At 55.8% G+C, this 19,553-nt stretch overlaps 1 protein-coding gene across 2 annotated transcripts in view; it reads left to right on the top strand.

The window, feature by feature from the left end:
- SPTBN2 (spectrin beta, non-erythrocytic 2) overlaps positions 1-19,553 on the top strand; it is a gene marked incomplete at its 5' end in the record, with an annotated part of 36,663 nt that continues 17,110 nt past the window's right edge. Inside the window, 12 exons of one of the 2 annotated variants that reach the window (XM_081099927.1) lie at positions 1-226; positions 6,573-6,751; positions 11,261-11,412; positions 11,857-12,030; positions 12,775-12,866; positions 13,004-13,084; positions 13,417-13,532; positions 15,411-15,523; positions 15,666-15,853; positions 17,230-17,347; positions 17,870-18,028; positions 18,357-18,659. In XM_081099927.1, coding sequence (XP_080956053.1) covers positions 6,595-6,751; positions 11,261-11,412; positions 11,857-12,030; positions 12,775-12,866; positions 13,004-13,084; positions 13,417-13,532; positions 15,411-15,523; positions 15,666-15,853; positions 17,230-17,347; positions 17,870-18,028; positions 18,357-18,659 — 1,653 coding nt within the window. Of the gene's footprint in view, positions 227-6,572; positions 6,752-8,957; positions 9,136-11,260; positions 11,413-11,856; positions 12,031-12,774; positions 12,867-13,003; positions 13,085-13,416; positions 13,533-15,410; positions 15,524-15,665; positions 15,854-17,229; positions 17,348-17,869; positions 18,029-18,356; positions 18,660-19,553 lie in introns of those variants that run through there. The other variant, XM_081099928.1, reaches the window with a different exon arrangement.

The following is a 19,553-nucleotide window of genomic DNA, read 5'->3' as shown; positions in this document are numbered from 1 at the left end:
GAGGACGGGAGAGAGAGGGGATGGGGGAAAGACATGTTTAAAAGGAGATGAACTGGAGGCGCCGAAAGAGGACAATTTGACAAGGGAAACAGAGGCTGGAGGTCGGGAAGCTTTCTGGGCAGTGATAGCCGTTACAGGAAGGATTGCGTGTCCTGGGGACCGGATTTTGGACGAAAATCGGAGTAGGGACAAAGGTGGGGTGTGCAAACTGCGGAGGCCGAGTCCGGTAAGCTGTGGAAGGTGGAGGGGTGCCCAGACGGCCTGGGGGTGAACGGGGCTGGCGAGAACCGGAAGGCGGGGTTACAGGGGCCACCCGCAGGGAAGGTGGGGAGGGGGTTGGGAGCTGGACGCGGAGCCGCCAATGCGTTGGCCCCGGGGAAGGTCAGCGACCCCGGACGGGGAAGCCGTGCAGAGAACCGAGAGGGGCCGCAGTTGCCATGGCGCCGGGCGGGGAGGGGGTGATTCGGGCCCAGCCCCGAGTCCCGCGGGGCCACGGGCTCCAGATGGTCCCGAGCCTCCCGCGGGAGCCGGCGGCCTGCGGCAGGGGGAAGCTATTGTCCTCCTTCCGCGGCGCCGCAGTCCCGCCGCTCGCGCCCGCGCGCCGCCACGCGCCCCCCGCACCCCGTGACAGCGCCCGCCCGCCGCCCGCCGTGCGTCCCGCCGCCTCCGGGCCACCCGCCGCCGCCACCCGCAACCGCCCCTCGCGGCCGGGCTGCGGGCGCGGCGACGACCAGTGCGCCCCCGCCCGCCGCGCTCCCGCCGGAGGGGCCGGCGCCCAGCTCCGCTGCGAGGTAGGTGCCGGCGCCCGGCCCGCTTTGTCCGGGCCGGCGGGGCGGCGCGCTTTGTGCAGCCGCGTGCGGACGGTGGGGTCGGGGTCGGGGTCCAGGCCGACCTGGGGCGCCGGCGAGGGAGGATGCGGCTCCTGTCCCGCTCCCGCCCGGTCCCGAGGACGGGATGGAGAGAGTCATGTGCCAGCCGCCCAGGTTCGGGTGTGCGGGCGGTGGGTCGGGGCCGGGGAATGCGGGCCTTTCCGGAGCCAAGAGAAGAATCTGGAAGAGTGGGGCTGACAAACGCGTTAAGGGGTCCGGTCGCCGGGGCTTGGAGCGTGCCTGACAGCGCCGGCCGGTCGCGTTGCGAGCGAGGCTGCTTGGCGGACGGGCCGGCTTCGGTCCAGGTGCTGCGGACACGCTGAGCCAGCTCTGCCCGGCAGGCGTCTGCGAGCGCCGGCTTCTCCCGGGGGCTGGCTGGGGGCTCCCTCCGAGCCGGTAAGTGTCTCCTGGCCCCTTTGGCAGCCAGCTCCATGCGCTCCTTTCTGCAGCCTCACAGTGCGAGTGTGAGAAGGGGACGCAGTTGGCCCTGGTGCCCAGAACACTGGCAGAGCGAGAATGAAGCCCCTTCGAGTGTGGGGAGGCTGGGTGTAAGGTGTCTCTGCGGCCGAGGCGCCCAGAGGGCTTGGAGGCCACCCCGCACGGAACTACCTGGCAAGGCCTCCTTGCTGGGGTGCTCCAACTCCAGCACCACATTCGGCCTTTACCATCCACTCTGGCTCCGAAGGACTCCCCCCCCCTCGCCCCCCCTTAACCCCATGGCATTGCGTGCTTGTCTGGGCTGCAGGCTTGCCCCTGCCCTAACCTGCTACATGTTGTTTCCATGAGTTGTTTCTCAGCTGCCCTCCCCTCCACAAGCAGCCACAATTGCAGCGCCGGAGAGCTGGTTCAGACATGGACAGGGCATCCACAAACCAGTTTTCCCTGAAGATGAAGGGGGCAGAGTGAGTTCCAAATATGTGTCTTAGCCTGAGGTACTGGCAACCTCTCGGCATATTCAGAACAGCAAAGGATTCGGGAGGAAAAAGCTAGCGTGAGACTTAGATTTGTCCCTTAGAGAAACTGATGAGACCCATGGGTTGCAAGCTTAGGGGAGGGGGCAGCAAGGGAGTGAAAATTAGTCTGAATAATTCTGCTCCGAGTAGAGGATTCTAAAGGAGATCAAACAAAAATGCAACCCCTCTCTTCGCCCCATCCTGAGTTCCTTGGAGGAGCTTCCTCTGCTTCCTTCATCAGGAACACTCCTGGAGAGAAAACAGGGGGATTCTGTTTCTGCCCCAGGTCCCCTGGTTGCCCGGAGTACATCTTTCTTTTGCTCTTCTAGGAGCCCTGAGTTTATTTGTGATGTCTTTTTCCTTTTTGCTCTGTGCTGGTCCTCTCATACTTTGAGTCAAATAAGATTTTTACTTGGCCAACATCCCCATTTCTTCTAATCTATTATTCATCCTGCTGTCATGTGTTCAGCTCACCTCCCTACAGCGTCTCTAGCCATATCGCCCTCCTCTGCACATCTGTGATTCGTCTGTGTCGGGACATCAGCTCAATTTGTCTCATTCAATCCAGAGCTCAATCCGTCTTCATTTTCCTCTCATTGCCCGAGGCTTCGGGCTTGTTGTGGGTCTTGGGGTTTCTGAGGGGAAGTTATACTTGGGTTGAGCATGGAAGCTAACCTCAGGTCACACTTACCCCTGGACGTTGTGTCTTCTCAGCCCTCGTGGCTCCTCTAACCAACTCTAACTGCTCCTTGTCTTTGGACAACGTGGCCCTCAATGTGTGGTCCCCAGACCAGTAGCTTTAATGTCATCTGGGAACAGGCTAGAAATGCAGATTGCCAAGCCCCATCCCAGACCTATACTATATCAGACATTCTAGGGGCAGGCCCAGTGATCTGTTTCATAGTCTCCCCCTCCCCGCGCCCCCAGTTGTGATGCATGCACGTTTGAGAGTCCGTGGTCCTGAACAGTAGAGCTCAACCCTGACAGACCTCCAGCAGGGGGGCTTCTCTGATCCCATCTCATTCTTCCCTTGAGCTTTTCTCTAGCTTTAAGAACGACATTAGTCATTAATTCAATGGCCAAAAAGAAAAAAGAATTATAGCCTATACATTCGATATGTCTTTATTAAATACCTATGTACTGGGCTTGGAAAACATAGCCCTTGTCCTCATTGTGTTAAAAGTGGAGCAGCAGAGAGACACATAAACAACTAACTGTAATACATGATAAGTACAATAATAGCAGCCTGCTGAAGTGCTGCGGGAGCACAGAGTGGGGAATGATCTACTCTGAGGGAGGTAAAGAATTAATCAGGAGGAGGATGTGGTGAGAGGAGGAATTAGGGAATGAGACAGGCTCTAGCCCCAGGGATAGGATTTCTAGCTTTGAATGCCAGCTAAAACGGAGAAAGGGGAAGGTGGGGGGAGGTGGGGGGAAGCAGCTGCCCGTGAGGATCTATCGGCACCGGCACTGGAACCGGCTGAGCAATCCAGAAGCATTTGGGATCTAGCAGGACCCCCAGCTTGCAGCTGGCAGAAGTTGGCTTTATTGTAGCATGAATAATGTAAGCTACTTGGGTCTGGCGTCCAGGTCAGTGGCTAAGAATAAAGTGCTGGTGCACTGTAATCAGGATTAGCTGCTATACCACCCTTTCTCCAGAGTTCAGGAATCCACGATGGAGGAGAAGGCTGACCAGTCTCTGGTGCAGAGAGAGACAGGGGGTCATGGGCTGGGGGGCAGGCAGACTAAGGACATGTGAGCAGGGAGACCCAGATCACAGGCAAGGAATGATGCACTCAGTGAAAAGAAACCAGAGCAGGACCTGCGTAGAAGACACTGGAATAGAAAGCTGTAGGGCTCGGAGATGGCAGCAGGGAACACAGGCAGAGCACACAGCATGTTCTCCAGAAGTCCAGGGCCTGCAGAGCCCAAATGCTGGAAAACCCAAACTCAGAAACAGGGAGAGAGGCCTCAGAACCAGCAGAGAGCAGTGTTTTCACATGCAAGTCTGTGGGAATGAACGCCTTGGAGTCCCAGCGTGGGGGCCTGATGAGGAGCTGTGACCGATAGACAGCACTGCCATCTCGGTTCCTTTTCCTTTTTTTTTTTTTTTTAAATATGTTTTTATTGATTTCAGAGAGAGGAAGGGAGAGGAAGAGCAGGATAGAGGGATAGAGGGATGAGAGAGAATCATTGATTGGCTGCCTCCTGCATGCTGGGGATCGAGCCCTCAACCCGGACATGTGCCCTGACCAGGAATCGAACCATGACCTCCTGGTTCATAGGTCGATGTTCAACCACTGAGCCGCACCAGCTGGGCTCTGCTCCATTTCTGTATGGCAACATCTCCAGAAACTCAGCACACAAAACATGTATGTCAAAATTTGATTTGGCCAAAGGACCATTCAAGTGGCTGAATTTTTATTTGGAAAAAGGGGAGGTTCCAACTCCATACTTTCTCCCCCAGATGATAAGATTCCACATAGAGGCTATAACAGCCAGACCTTGCTGGGAAGTCTGGATCCCGTGGCTGGGCCCCAGTAGGATTCCTTGGGAGGACCAAGTTGGATCACCGAAAGGAAGCCAAAGCAGTCCATATTTGGGTTTTGGTCAGCTTATGGGTGCCCCAGGAGCACACGGTAGTTTGGAGACCAGGCCAGGCAGTCCACTTCTTTAAGTTTCTGCTCTTTGTGGAGTACAAAGGTGTAAAGCAGGGTTTGGAATCCTCACAGGCCTTCAGGGGCCAGGCAGGTAGAGAAATGGAAAATGCAGGCCCACCTAGAGGAATCCAAAATCACTTATTTATAAAACAGTTTACTGGCCACACTCTGGGGGACTGGCTTTAGTGGGTTTGTGAGTCCTGATCAAAGGAAAAGGGGTCATGGAAACAGAAGGCCAGGGGCCATGTATGTAGGAGTTTTCCAGGGGAGGTGTACGCAGGGAGAGTGTAAGTGCTAGAAATGTCCGTCCCAAAGCTAAGCGTGAGCATGGCTGCTGGGGAAGGGCTGAGAACGGAATTGAAATGGTCCTGGGTTTAGGCTGCTGCCCTGTCCAGCTGAGAGGTGATTCTGGCTCAGGTCATGCCTGGCCCACACCACTCTTTGCTCAGGGTGACTCAACTCTGACCTAGAGTTTATTTTTATATAAATATTTACAGAGCAAATTCGAAGGATCTGTTAGGGGAAATGATGGACTTAAAATGAGAGAGGAGGCCTAGTGAAATTAAGCTCCTCTGAAAGGAGTGAAAGCCCACGTCTAGGAACCCCAGCCCTTAGCTCCTTCTCACCTCATCAGTGCAACTCCCAGGGAAGTCCTTGTGCGCGTTTTCTCTTTGGGAGGAAGGGGAGGGGCAGACAGTCCTGACCTTCACGTGGGTCAGGTTCAGCTTCATGAAACCAGTTAATGACAGAAGCCAAGTTCTGCCTTTGTGTGCCCATGGGAACACACCTCCCTACCCATTCACATCTCACCGCCCATCCCTTCTTCCTCCCCAAACCACACAAGAAACACACACACACACACACACACACACACACACACAATTCTCTGTACCTCCTCTCCAGAACCAGAAACTGCCAAGATCACAGCCCCAACCCTAGGAAGTGCTACTAAGGATTAAAATATATCTTTGTATTTGAGAGGGACTAGGAAAATGAGTAATGCAGAATTTGGGGTTCAGACAAAGTTACAGATCCAGCCAGGCCCTCCATTCCCTTGGATGGCTGCTGAATACTGAGTTACACAGGAACTTTGGACAGTAGAGGCTTTTTAAAATTCCCTAGCAGCTAATCTGAAGCTCATTTGTTAGTTTTGAGAGGCACAGAGTTTGCGTAACGTAGAGTTGTAAGTAGCTCTGGCGAGCATACTGGTCCGGATTTCCCCAGCCTGGGCCCTGGAAGGGACGATGTGTGCTGATAGCTCCCGGGGAGCTCAGAAGGGCTCCAGGAAGTTCGAGGAACATGTAAATGTTGTGAGCAAGAGTTTGTCCTCCAAAGTCACAAGAAAACTCGCTTCAAACCCCAGCCCTGCTCCTTCCAGCTGTGTGACCTTGAACCGTGACTTAACTGTCACAGTGCAACTTCTTCATCTATGCAATGGGGATGCTAATGGAGCCATGGGTTATGATGGGGTGATGCATGTATCACAGCTGACATTCATCAAGCACCTTGTAAGTATTCCCTGTCACAAAATTTTTAGAAAAAAGGGAAACAAAAGGGGGAGAACCGTACTGTGTCCTCCTTTGAACTCCTGGGCACCATCAGTGCAGCAGTCTTTCTGGTGCATCATAGATGCGTCTTAGCTCGAGAGCAGGATCCCCGTCTTTTCATCTCAAATCAGCTGCAGAGCATAGAAGAAAAGAACTCTGGTCTACGCTCATTATTGCTCCAGGGGCCCCACGCCTTTACCCTGGTTTACGCACTGCTGTCCTGAACCACGCTGAAGCCATCGCCACTTGCAGCCCCAGCTCTGTCCACTGTCCCTCTCTGGCCGGAGGCCCTGGAGCCCTCCCTGCCCACTGCTTCGCTCTGAGACAGTGTTGCCTTCCTGCCTCGTTCCACTGCGTCCTGTCCCCCACCAGGGATGGCTTTCCCTCTGCACCGGGGGCTCCTTGCCATTGACAGAAAAACCAGCCACAGTCTTTGGCCATCAGGAGAGGGAGCAGACCTTGGGCAGGAGGAGAGAAGAACATGGTGAGTGGTGGGCTCGGTGGCCCTAAGATGTCCCTCATCAGCCATATTCCCCCTTGCAGGAGCAGGAGGCCACCCACCACCATGAGCAGCACCCTGTCACCCACAGACTTCGACAGTTTGGAGATCCAGGGCCAGTACAGCGACATCAACAATCGCTGGGACCTGCCTGACTCAGATTGGGACAATGACAGCAGCTCAGCCCGCCTCTTTGAGAGGTCTCGAATTAAGGCCCTGGCAGGTGAGAACAGGGGAGGGCCCAGGGAGATGCTGAGGACGCTGGGGACAGAAGCTTGTCGGGAGGAGTCCTTTAACTTCATGGGAAGGCAGGCTTTCTAAGCCGCTGCACGGGAGTGGCAAATCCACATCACCCTATCAAGACCCTGGTCCCCAACTCCAGCCTTCACAACAAACTTCATGCAATCCAGAACATCTCCTGGCTTCCCTGACCCCAGCAGAGAGAGGTCCTGCTGACTCTGGAACTCAGCTGTGTTCCCCTCTGCACTCAGCTGGCTTCTTGGCCTCTGACCCTGAGTCATGTCCTGAATTCTATTGTACTTGGTCTTGCTGTTTGCTTCCACCCACCTCTCCTTTACCTTTCATCCCCTTGTGTCTTCATTGATTTCCACTGTCATCTCTCACACCTGTTCCCCCCACACACACACCCAGTCCATTATCCTCTCCTCTCCCTCCCCACCTGCTCCCTCCACCTGCTGCCTGTTCCTCCCATTATTTCATCTACCTATTCCCTGAAGCAGGTGCCCTCTACCCTCCCCTGGTTTGCTCTCTGCCTGGCCTCTGCCCTCCCCTACGGCCTGGGCTTTCCCCTTCAGCTCCTCCAAGCTCAAACAAACCCGTTGGACGGGCCTCCCTGCGTTCCCTGGGAGGAGTTGTCATGGCAACAAGAGTGCAGCTGCCACCTGACACCCCTAGCGGATGGCCTGGCCCGCGTGGGGTTGAGTCACCCACACACCCCAAGGCTACCCACCCCATCAGACTACCCTCCTCCACCCCACCTTGTCTTCCCCACTGACTTACTGGCCTCCCAGCCAAGTGCAGTGGGAGAGGTCCCACCTACTCCCTCCTGAGAGGTGGTGCTCCCAGCGTGGGTGGGGTGGCTTCCCGGAAGAAGGGAGACACTGAAGCGGGCGGTTCCCAAACCTGGCCACACTTTTCACAGAACCCACCCAGGGCCCTTCTTACCAGCCCGATTGCCAAGCCCCTTCCTGACACTTGGATTAGAATCTTCAGACACCCGGCCCAGATGTCAGGGTTTTTAAGCTCTCCAGGCAATCCTTTCAGCCAGCCCAGCACCAGCCAGAGGCCCTCCATGTGGTGGCATAGCTTCTGGGGACCCCTGATCATGTTCTCCAGGGCTTCTCTGTCCTGGTTGGGTCTTCAGGCTGGCTTGGGAAACACCCATCCCTGTGGATGGGAGAAGACGGAGACATGGGTTCTGAGAGCATCGCCTCTTTGGGGGAAAGTTCCCTGTGCCCTGGCTCTGGGAGCACGTAGCCTCTAGAACTGTCATGATGTCTGGTGCACATGCCACGCGATCCCAGGACTGGTGCGATGTCTGCGCGCCCCATGCTGCCTCTGGCTCTGAAGAGGCCTCTCCTAGCTTTGCTTTGCACTGACCTCGCACTAGTAGGTGCCAAATAGATGCTGAATGAATGACGATGGGAGAGGCAAGGCTGTAAGGGGAAGAGCTGAAACCCAGAGACAGGTCGGAAGGGAATCTGGTAGATTGCTCGGCAGTGGGTGTACTGGGGGCCTGGCATGGCCTGGCTGGGGGCCAGGGGCCCAGTGTCAGGAAAGGGGTGGGACTGGAAGCGATGATGACAAACAAGTGGGAGGGATAAAAACGCGGATTTCACAGATACAGGGACGTAAGGAGTTTCTCCTTCTCTGCTCTCTGAGCTGGGGATCACAGCCCATGTCCTGAAGGGGGGCCTCCCAAAGTCACCCAGAGAAGAGGGGCCATCCTTGTCACAGCTGACAACCTTTGGGAAGCAGGACTTTGGTTGGGGAATCCTCTCTTGGCTTCTCTGGACTCTTAGGCAACTCAGGGCCTGATGGGCAGGTCTCTTAGAGGCTTGCAGTCCCTCCTCCGCCCCACAGGGCCTGGCCCTGCCCCAGCCGCGGGCTCCGCCTCCACCCCTCCCCCGGCACTGTCCAACCTGTTTGTCTGGAGCTGCCTCTGTCTCCTCTCGCCACAGCCAGGTGTGCCCTGCTGCTTGTCTGGGAGTTCGGGATCCCAGACATCCTGTAACTCCTTTTTCTCACTCCTTGAACTTCTACCATCTTTGGACCACCCCCTTCACCACCACCCAGGACCCCAGCCTCTGGGGATCCCAGGCTCCAGGGAGGCTGAACCTGTGACGCTGCCCCTGTGCGGGCAGGGCATGGACTCTGGGCCCCCAGCTGTGTAGAAGGCAGCGGGCACCATGAATGGGAACGGAGTGAGCAGGGTGCACGGGCACAGCCTGAACGGGGCTGGTGAGTTTTACTATGAGGCTGTGGAAGGGTCTCAGAACCCCAGGGGCCTCCTGCTCTCGCCAGCTGCCTTCATCAACCCCGCTCAGTACGCCAGCGTGCTGGAAGGACGCTTCAAACAGCTTCAAGGTGAGCTCCTCGGGCCCAAGGGAGCGGAGGGGATCCCGGGGGCGTGGGAGAGGAGCCAGAGTGAAGAACAGGAGTGGAGCGTTGGCTGTGACTCAGGCGTTTGTGTTGGGAGACAGTGTGCCAGGGCAATAATTACAAGTGGCCAGAAAAGTACGTGGATGCCGACAGCATGGGGGAAAGGCTGCAACCCACTCACTGGAAGGGTCTGTGAGCGTGTGAGTGGGTGTGACCGCAAGGCCCCGCTGTGTCCCCCAGTGAATGCAGTGACCATGGAGGCGGCAGGCGAGGCTGAGAAAAGCAGCGCCCGTGTCAGCAAACAGGGAGACCTCCCGCGAGCTCTCACTGAGACATTCACTTTCAGTGGGTTTGAAGGCGCAGGCCTGCCGGGATATTTGGGGAAGGAGGAGAGGGGAATGAGCCAGGAGGCCTAGGGACCCAGGCTTGTGAGTGGCGCCCTGAGCTTCTGCGTGGGTCTGAGTATGCGAGGAGGCAGTGTGTGTGGGAACTGGGCAGTGTGTCAAAGGGAGTTGGTGCAGGCAGACTTAGGTATACGTCTGAGCAGGCGTGTGTTCGTCTGGCACCAGTATTTCCGTGTGTTTCTGGAAGTCACTGTATATGGTTGGGGGTTGTCTGTGGATGCCGTGGACGCTTATGAAGTCACACTTTGTCTCTAGTGCTTGGCTTTGCACATTTCTCTCCCGGCCGCCACTGTTTCCACGTCTTCCCCGTTCATTCTATCTGTGTGCCAACATGGCCTCCCCGCCCTGTGCCTGGCATGGACAGTCCCATGGATCCAGGAGTGGCCGGTGGTCCAGGAAATCCCTGGCTTAGTGGATAGACCCTGAAAGGAGCCCCCAAAGCACCCTTGGTCCCGCAGTGCTGCAGAGCATGAGCTGTCCCGTGCAGCTGTTAGAACCCCGAGGTTGGCCAGGCGCAGGGGTTGGAGGTGAGAAAGACAGGACGAGACACGGGTGTGTCGTGTGTTTTGTGGGTGAGGTGCGTAGGAATGTGAGATTAAGGGATGAGTCTTCTCAGTTTCTGAGATGCTGGTGCTGAGAGGGAAACAGGAGTGACTGCTCAGGTCCTGGCCGCTAGGGCTGGACCCTTGCACTGCGCTCCCCCAGGGAGAACTGACGGAAATCTTAGTGACCGAAGCAGCGTCCAGTGGCCTGAGCTTCTTCCCTCAGTTTGTCATTGATGACATTTTTAATTTTTATTTTTTGGTGGGACCTAAGGGCATCCCCTCAAGCACCGCCCCCCCCTGTGGCCCAGGCAACAGGACCTTTCCTCATTTTTTGAGATAATTGGCACTTGACTCTGCCTGGCTCCGCCCCACACATACCCCGCGTTTCTTGGGCTCACTCTCTTCCCTGTTCCCAACTTCAAGATCTTATTTTTCTTCTCAGTGTTGGAAGGTTGGGGTCCCGGGAGCACATCCCTTGCAGCCCATTGAATGAACCCACCTCAGAAAAGCCCGTCTTTAAATTATCCCAGGAGAGCAAGCCGGCTCCGGCAGCCTGCAGGCTCTATGATGTCACATCGTTCTAATAGCCACTTGCAAGAGCCGCTGCTGTGCCTTACGTCCGCACCCTCCCATTTGCCCACCACCCAAAGAGAGCAGCCGCACGGCCTGCCGGCGGGCACTGTCCTTGGCCTTGGATGGCTCCTGTAGAACAGACTCACCCAGCATCCTACACACCCGGCCCGTTGAATCAGCACAGGGCCCTGTTGAAGCGGAAAGTGTTATGCCCGTTTTATAGATGAGGAAAGTGAGGCTCTGATAGCGGAAGTAACCGTTGCACCACTGTTACCTGGCTGCGCCCTGATCCCAGGTCCTAGCCCTTCCCTCCATGTTTCACAGCTTCTAATTTCTTTCATCCTTTCTTCTCAAAGCCTGTACCTCGCTCTCATTTTTGTCCTTTATCTTACTGGAATGAGCTCACTCCCATTTCTTCATTTCCCTGCTTTTTAAGTTATTTTCCTTTTGGCCATCTTCCTTCCCTCCTCCCCCTCCCCAGACCTCACCTCCTGCCTCTCAGGCACCCCTCACCCCGCAAACGCACCAACTGGTGATTAGAAACAACTGTATTTGAAGGACAGAAATGACCTCATGTTGCCACCACAGATGAGCGAGAAGCCGTGCAGAAGAAAACCTTCACCAAGTGGGTGAACTCGCACCTGGCCCGGGTGACCTGCCGGGTGGGCGACCTGTACAGCGACCTCCGGGATGGACGTAACCTCCTGAGGCTCCTCGAGGTGCTGTCGGGAGAGACACTGGTGAGCTGTGGTCACCAGGGAGGAGGGGGCCTGAGAAACGGTGGTCCCGGGGACGAGCTGCAGGGGTCTCCCCCAGAAAGGAGAGGGACACCTCAGAGCGAGAGCAGGAGCTGCCCGGTACGGAGCACGGTTTCTTTCTGAGGCTTTGCTGCGTGGATTAAGCAGGAGCATTGCTTCATGGAGACAGGAACAGTGGCCCCATTGAAAACATTTCTTTTCCCACCCACTCTGCGTGCAATTAATTCCCTTGGGAATCTTAATCTGGCCCAAGCCTCATCTGCAACCTCAGCTTTGGCTCCGTGAACTTGGGCCCAGCCCTGAGGCAGTCCCTGTGTTCCCGAGGGAGGTCATGGGGAAGGTGTGCAAAGCAGGGCGCGGGAAGGTAGGAGGGGAGGAGGAGGAGGCCTGCGGACCCATGCCTTTGTGTCCCCTGACCCTCAACAGCCAAAGCCCACGAAGGGCCGCATGCGGATCCACTGCCTGGAGAATGTGGACAAGGCCCTGCAGTTCCTGAAGGAGCAGAAAGTGCACTTGGAAAATATGGGGTCCCATGACATCGTGGACGGAAACCACCGTCTGACCCTGGGGCTGGTCTGGACGATCATCCTACGGTTCCAGGTACCCCGGCACCTCGTGTTGCACCGCGCGGGCCCTGCCCGTCCTGCGTGTGATCCGTGTACAAGTGGAGGGTGTAGAACCGTGTAGCAATCAGGGACTCTCCTCATTAAACAGGGCAGCAACGGGTGTGGCAGCTTCCCTGTGGCCTGGTCTACGTCCTGGTCTCGGGCAGTAGGACCACATGTTGGTCCACAAGGGACTGGACGTTTTACAAACTGGTTCTTCACCACGGAGAGTTTTAGAACTACATCTTGGGTCTGGTCACTGGCCCATTCCTCTGCCTCAGACTCAGCTTATCTCCCTGAAAAGAGCAGCCACCCTACTCCTTATGCTCCGAGCATGGCCAGTCCAGTGTCCTGGTGCCCCCACAACCCTCCTGGTCTCCCCGGATGTAGCCTCCTCTGCTCCTTCCAGCCCTAAGCAGGGCTCTGTCCACTTCACCTTCGAAACCCAGCTCTCAGCAAATGTTTACTCGCCCACCCGAAGATCCCCACCCGCAGGAACCAGCACCTTTCACTTCAGGGCGCTTCCGCTGTTCTGACTCCACCCCACTCTGCTGCCGCAGATCCCTCTGACCCCGTGTTCTGTGGTCACTAGCCCAGGAGGAAAGGTCCCCCGGCTCCGTCTCTACCACCCCTATGACAGGAGTCAGAGAGCAGTTTTCTGTCGCATATCTCTGAGCATCTCCGATAACTCCAGGAGCCCCTGTCCAGAGAGTCAAGGCCTCCCTCCCCTCCCTCTTAGATCCAAGACATCAGTGTGGAAACAGAAGACAACAAGGAGAAGAAGTCAGCCAAGGATGCCTTGCTGCTGTGGTGCCAGATGAAGACGGCTGGGTAAGGCCGCCCAGGGAGCGTGGCCTTGGACGGGGGGAGGCACCGAGGCCGGGCGATAACGGAAGGGCAGGCCCCAGGAACCTTGAGTCTCGCTCGAACCAGGGTTTGGACCTGATTTCCCTTGTCTCTGTCTGTAGGTATCCCAATGTCAACGTGCACAACTTCACCACCAGTTGGAGAGATGGGCTGGCCTTCAACGCCATTGTGCATAAGCACCGGTGAGGAGAAGGGGTCAGCGGGCCTGTCGGAGCTGCTGGGGTGGGTGGGTTACTGACCCAGGGCCACGCACACATGTTGATGGAGCAATGAGACGAGCTCCACAGCAATTGTGAGGAATGAACGCTGGGAGAAGAGCCAGGATGTGGGGGCGCAGTGTTGCAAAGAAGGCTTGTGATGGGAACCCGGGGGCGTAGGCGCCATGAGTGTGGGTCTGGGGTGCCTGGTCCTGGACACAGTGGACTCAGTGACTTGGGATAAAGAAAGGGGTGGCTTTGCTTTCCTCTTGAGGATCTTCGGTGTTTCTGATATTTCTGTATTCCTCCCGCCCCAGGCCAGACCTGCTGGATTTCGAGTCCCTGAAGAAGTGTAACGCCCACTACAACCTACAGAACGCCTTCAACCTGGCCGAGAAGGAGCTGGGGCTCACCAAGCTTCTGGATCCCGAAGGTGGGCAGAGCTGGCGAACACGACGCTGTGCCATAGAGACAGATGGGCTTTCTTTGGGGAGTGATGACAATGTTCTGGAATTCGATGGTGGCGATGGCTGCACAACCTTGCGAATGTGCTGAAAACCACCACTGAGGCATACACTCTAAAAGGGTGAATGCAACGGTGTAAAAATTACATCCCGATTTTAGAAATGTAAAAGCTGTGGGAAGAAAGGCAGCCCTGTGCCGGAAATAGCCCAGAGAGGAGGCAGGCCCTGCCCCACCTCGGAGCAGCTCTGTGCCCCGCAGCCAGTCACTTGGCTCAGTGGCTCAGTTTCCTCGTCTTCAAAATGAGAAGACTGGTCCAGCTGGTCTCTGAGGGCCCTTCTTACTTCAAAATCACTGGGTTCTAAGTTAAGCTGCATGACCTGGAGGGCTCAGCAAGCACTGGCCTGTGGTCAGCTGACCCTGCTGATGGGCCCTGTGGCTCTGATGTTAACGTTGATGAGACCGGGAATGGCCACTGGGCTCTCATTCTGTACCTGGCACCGCACGGACATGCTTTCATTAATTTAACCCACACAGCACGCCCTTTGAAATCAGCATCATTATTAGCCTCAACGAAAGGAAGAGAAGCCGGGGCCTAGAGAGGTTAAGTGCCTTTCCCCGAGGTCATAGGCCGGTGGAGCTGAGGTGCACATTCAGGCCGCGGGCTCCAGAGCCGTTTCCGTTTCTCAGCCACCTCTCTGAGGGCGGGGAGCAGTCTTGCTGCAGCCAGAAAAGGGAAGGAGGGAGAGGCTGGTGGCTTCCTGCGGGAGACTCTCCCTCTTAAGGTCACCGGGCAGATTTGGGTCTTGGGTATTTTCCGCCTGTTTTCCATCCTCCCAACCCCCTTCAATCATTACCTTTGTGGCTACTTACTATCACTGTTTCTCCAAGATGAAGGCTCTGGCCGTGGAAGGCAAAAGAGCTGGGAGGGTACTGTCCACCGCGGGGCAGTAGGCGTAAAGGCCTACGTCCTCTTAGTCCGGGCTGGCAGGCACCAGCTAACTAGTGATGAAAGTAGGCCAGACTCAAGGTTCCTTGTAGGGCCTTTGAGAAGCACAGCTAGGGTAAAGGACATCTAAGTAAAGCTAAGTATCCTACAGCTTTCTGCGATGATTGCAGCGGCTCCTGCCTTCTCGGGGTTTTCAGAGGTGACCAGGAGGGCGTCCGGTCCCCAAGTCTTCCCTTTAGGAAGGGTACACTCAGCCTAATTAAGAGAACCCAAGGCTTTCAAGTCAGAGTCAGCCTTGGCCCTTGTGGTGGGAGCTGATTTGCCCTGATGGACTCACTTCCGGGGGCCCACGGCTAACCTTTGGGATTGAGGTCAGATACAGCCTTGACCGTGCCCAGAAATGGCCATGAGAACTGGCCTCTAACCCTGCTGCTGGGCTCATGGGCCCTTCCCCTGAACATCCTGGGTTCAGGGGGCTTTGTTCACACCTCTGTCTTGCTGCCCCTGAATATTCTGACTTCTTACACATCTTTCGAGCCCGTAAGTCCATGATCCATCCCCAAGTGGGAATGTATTTCTTTCCTTGTCTTGCTTCCTCCAAGAGCTAAATTTGGTCTTCACGTCGGGAATGCTGGTAAAAGCCTCCTTGGGTTTCTGAGCTTTGTACTCTGCTTGTTTCTCAGAGGGAAAAAAAAAAAGTTACCTTTTCATGCCCTTTTAATCCATGTGGTTCATTTGTCATTTTGCTGTGAAGGGAGCTGGAAAGATTTCAGCCGGAGGCGGGGGGGGGGGGGGGGGGGGGGCGGCGACTGGGGTTGGGGTAAGAGATTCACGTTGCAGGGGCCCTTCTGCGAGGCAGGCTTCTCACCTCTGCCTGACCTGAGTGCTCTTTTTTCCCAGATGTGAATGTGGACCAACCAGATGAGAAATCCATCATTACCTATGTGGCTACTTACTATCACTATTTCTCCAAGATGAAGGCCCTGGCTGTGGAAGGCAAAAGGATTGGGAAGGTACTGTCCACCGCGGGGCAGTAGGTGTAAAGGCCAGAGAAGGCCTGGCCTCAGGGCCTTACCCCCCTCAAGCAGGGGCAGGGTGGAGCTGCAGGGCTGGGCCCGGGGCCCATGGACAGGACCCCACGCCACTGTCTCCCAGGTGCTGGACCACGCCATGGAGGCCGAGCGCCTGGTGGAGAAGTATGAGTCCCTGGCCTCAGAGCTGCTGCAGTGGATCGAGCAAACAATCGTGACCCTCAATGACCGGCAGTTAGCCAACTCCCTGAGCGGGGTCCAGAACCAGCTGCAGTCCTTCAATTCTTACCGCACCGTGGAGAAGCCGCCCAAGTAAGTGCCCCTGGGCCGCTCCTTGCCGCAGCGGCCCGCCCTGAGCTGTGCTCACCCGAGAGGAAGCTAAATTAGGATGGCCTTTCGGGAGGGAAATTTGGCAGTGCATAGATGCAGGGGAGGCTCATCTCCCTCTGCTCAAAGCACTAGAAGCAGTCCCCCGAATGAATTCTTAAATGATTATCCATTAAAAAAAAATCAGGCTGTGGAGATGATTGCCAAGGGAGGTAGAGTCGGTGCAATTTACTCAGATACTGATCAGGGTCCCAGCAACCCAGCCCCAGCTTAGGGACCAGGTCAGGGGATTAGACCCGACAGGCAACACAGGAGTGTGGCTAGTAGCTTGCACATTGCAGAGGTTCTTATCATCTATACAGGGTGTCCTCCAAGAATGTATATACACTTTAACAGCCGATAGCTATAATAGCTATAATAGCTATCGGCTGTTAAAGTGTGTATATATTTGAAAAAATGAAATGTATTTTAATAAACACTGCCTTTATAATTATTCAAAGTGTGTGTATACATCCTGGGGGGACACCCTATATATTTTAGAAATTAACTCTTTTCAAGGATGGAACTGCTGTTAGGCAGTTCTATACAGTGTATGCTAAAATGTCTGTTTTCCTATTATGGAGCTCTTTTGGAGTTAGTATGCTTCAGTTCCAAAGCTAGAATTAATCCAGAAAACAGCTATTCCTATACATTCCAGGGAATGACTTGACCCAGAAAATCCTCTTCTGGGCATTGAACAAAGATGTAGCTTCAAGGATGTTCACCAGCGTGACCTCTGTAAAAGAAAAATAAGTCACAACCACTGACACTTACGTTGAAGAAACGTGTCGATTGGCTAAAAAGATGTTCATGACAGTTTACAAAACAGTTATTTGTGGACAACAGAGAGCAAAGGGCTAAGTCCAGGTTCAAAGTGCCTGCGTTCAAATCCTGGCTCTTCAGCTTAGTGGTTGTGAGTTGTTACCCTCTCCGTGCCTCAGGGTTCTCATCTGGAAAATGGGGGTACTAGGAGGATGTAGCTAGCCGGGAGAACTAAGCAATGTGTGTCAAGTCCTTGGAAGAAGGCCTGCCCCACCGTGAGAGAGTCCTGGACGAATGTTAGCCACAGCTATGATCCGAGCCATCTGTGTAAAACGAAAACGAAGCAAGTGCGTGCCAGTGGGTAGCGGGCCATTTCTGGGTGGTTTTCAGGTGTTTTTAAATCACGTTCTTTTGATTCGCCAGTATTCTCTGTCTTTCATGTGTTGCTTTTATGAGAAGAAAATCGGCACAGGACACTTCATTGTAAAACGTAGAGTCCCTGCTCCCCCTTCCCTCCCCCGTGACTTTGACTCTGACCCCACCCTGGCCTCCCGCCCCAGGTTCACAGAGAAAGGGAACCTGGAAGTGCTGCTCTTCACCATCCAGAGCAAGCTGCGGGCCAACAACCAGAAGGTGTACACGCCCCGCGAGGGCCGGCTCATCTCTGACATCAACAAGGTCCACCACCTCCCTTTCCCACCCTTGGCGCCAGCCCCTACGGCCCCAACTTGAACTCTGGTCCCCGATGCCCACACCCCTCCCTGGTGCAGACGTGACTCACACATTCTCTCATGCGTCCTGCACCCCCCCCCCCCCCGCTTCCTCCTCCCTCTGCCTCTCCATGTGAGTTCACATAATAAAATCATGCCCTTGTCTCTTATCTTGTTCAGCCTGATGATTAATAAAAGTAATAGGGGTCACCCGCCATCCCCCCCCCCACACACACACACACACACACACAAATCCAGTGGTTTCCATCGTTCCCGGTCCCCTCGGTCCTTGCCTGAAGCAGGCGTCGTTTTCCCGTGGCTACTGCGCTCACGCGCCCCGCTTCTCATACTTCCCTGCACCCGCGTCTAGCTGAGCGCATTCCGCAGATGCACTGGACCGCGCTTCCGGGGACGCACCATGTGCCCAGCCCCAGTGACCCCTCCTTCCTGAGCCCTGGCCCTCCAGCACTGATCCTGTCCCCCCTCGCAGGCCTGGGAGCGGCTGGAGAAGGCCGAGCATGAGCGCGAGTTGGCCCTGCGCACCGAGCTGATCCGCCAGGAGAAGCTGGAGCAGCTGGCCGCCCGCTTCGACCGCAAGGCCGCGATGCGGGAGACCTGGCTCAGCGAGAACCAGCGCCTCGTGTCCCAGGTAGATCAGGGGCTCTTGGCCTGTCCAGGCTGCCAGGGAGAGGCGGGGAGAGGGTGGTGGATAGGAGCCCTGCGGTGTGGGGAGCTAATGAAACAAGAAGTCCATCACGTGGATAAAAAGACCAAGAATCCCAGGAGCCGGGGCCAGAGGCTTGAGCAGGAGAAGGGGTTGGCGAGACAGGATGAGATGGGATAGAGAGGAAACGGAGAGCCACCTCATGGGGTTGGCATCTTGCAGCCGAAGTGCTGGCGGGGTTGGGGGTGGGAGGGGCAGAGGTAGCGGGATGAGCAGAGCTTCCTGAGCTCCCAACCTCCCCTCCCTGTCCCAGGACAACTTTGGGCTGGAGCTGGCGGCCGTGGAGGCAGCGGTGCGGAAGCATGAAGCCATTGAGACGGACATCGTGGCCTACAGCGGCCGGGTGCAGGCTGTGGACGCCGTGGCCGCTGAGCTGGCCGCCGAGCGCTACCACGACATCAAGCGCATCTCCGCGCGGCAGCACAACGTGGCGCGGCTCTGGGACTTCCTGCGGCAGATGGTGGCCGCCCGGCGGGAGCGGCTCCTCGTCAGCCTGGAGCTGCAGAAGGTGTTTCAGGACCTGCTCTACCTCATGGACTGGATGGACGAGATGAAGGTGCGGGGATCGGGACTGTGGGGGTACAGTCCCTCACGTGCTGGGCTGATCTTCACAGAGTATGTTCCAGAGCAGGGCCCTGTCCCCAGTTAGATGAACAGAGCAAACAGGTCCCTGTCCTCATGGGTTCATGTTCTAGTGCAGTCATGGCGAACCTTTTGAGCTCAGCGTGTCAGCATTTTGGAAAACCCTAACTTAACTCTGGTGCCGTGTCACGGATAGAAATTTTTTGATATTTGCAACCATAGTAAAAGAAAGACTTATATTTTTGATATTTATTTTATATATTTAAATGCCATTTAACAAAGAAAAATCAACCAAAAAAATGAGTTCACGTGTCACCTCTGACACACGTGTCATAGGTTCGCCATCACTGTCCTAGTGGGAGGAGACAGAGGATAAAACCATGGACCCATCAACAAACAAAAGAGCAGGTGCACATAAAACTGCCGGGGAGACGAGACGGGGCTGTGGAGGGAGTGGTCTGGAAGGCCTCGCTGAGAAAACACCTTCAAGCTGAGCTCAGAATAGTGCAAGGAGCCAGCACAGGGAGAGCTGAGGAGAGGATTCCCAGGCAGAAGGCGCACCTAGCAAAGGCCCTGGCCGTTGCAGCCTGGCGTGTTCAGCATGAGAGGGGACGGGGCGGGGGCAGGGGAATGGGACAAGGAAGGCAGTGGCCAGCTCAGCTCACTAAGGCCTTACAGGCCTGGTCAGGGAGTTTGGATTATTATTTTTGTTGTTGTTAATCCTCACCCGAGGACATTTTTTCCATTGATTTTTAGGGAGAGTGTAAGAGAGAGGGAAAGACAGAGAGAAACATTGATGTGAGAAACACATCGATTGGTTGTCTCCTGCACAAGCCCTGACCAGGGCCCGGGCCGAGGAGGAGCTTGT

The sequence above is a fragment of the Myotis nattereri genome, assembly GCF_964212035.1.
Source record: "Myotis nattereri genome assembly, chromosome: 9".
NCBI lineage: Eukaryota > Metazoa > Chordata > Mammalia > Chiroptera > Vespertilionidae > Myotis > Myotis nattereri.
This window is presented reverse-complemented; position numbering and strand designations above follow the sequence as displayed.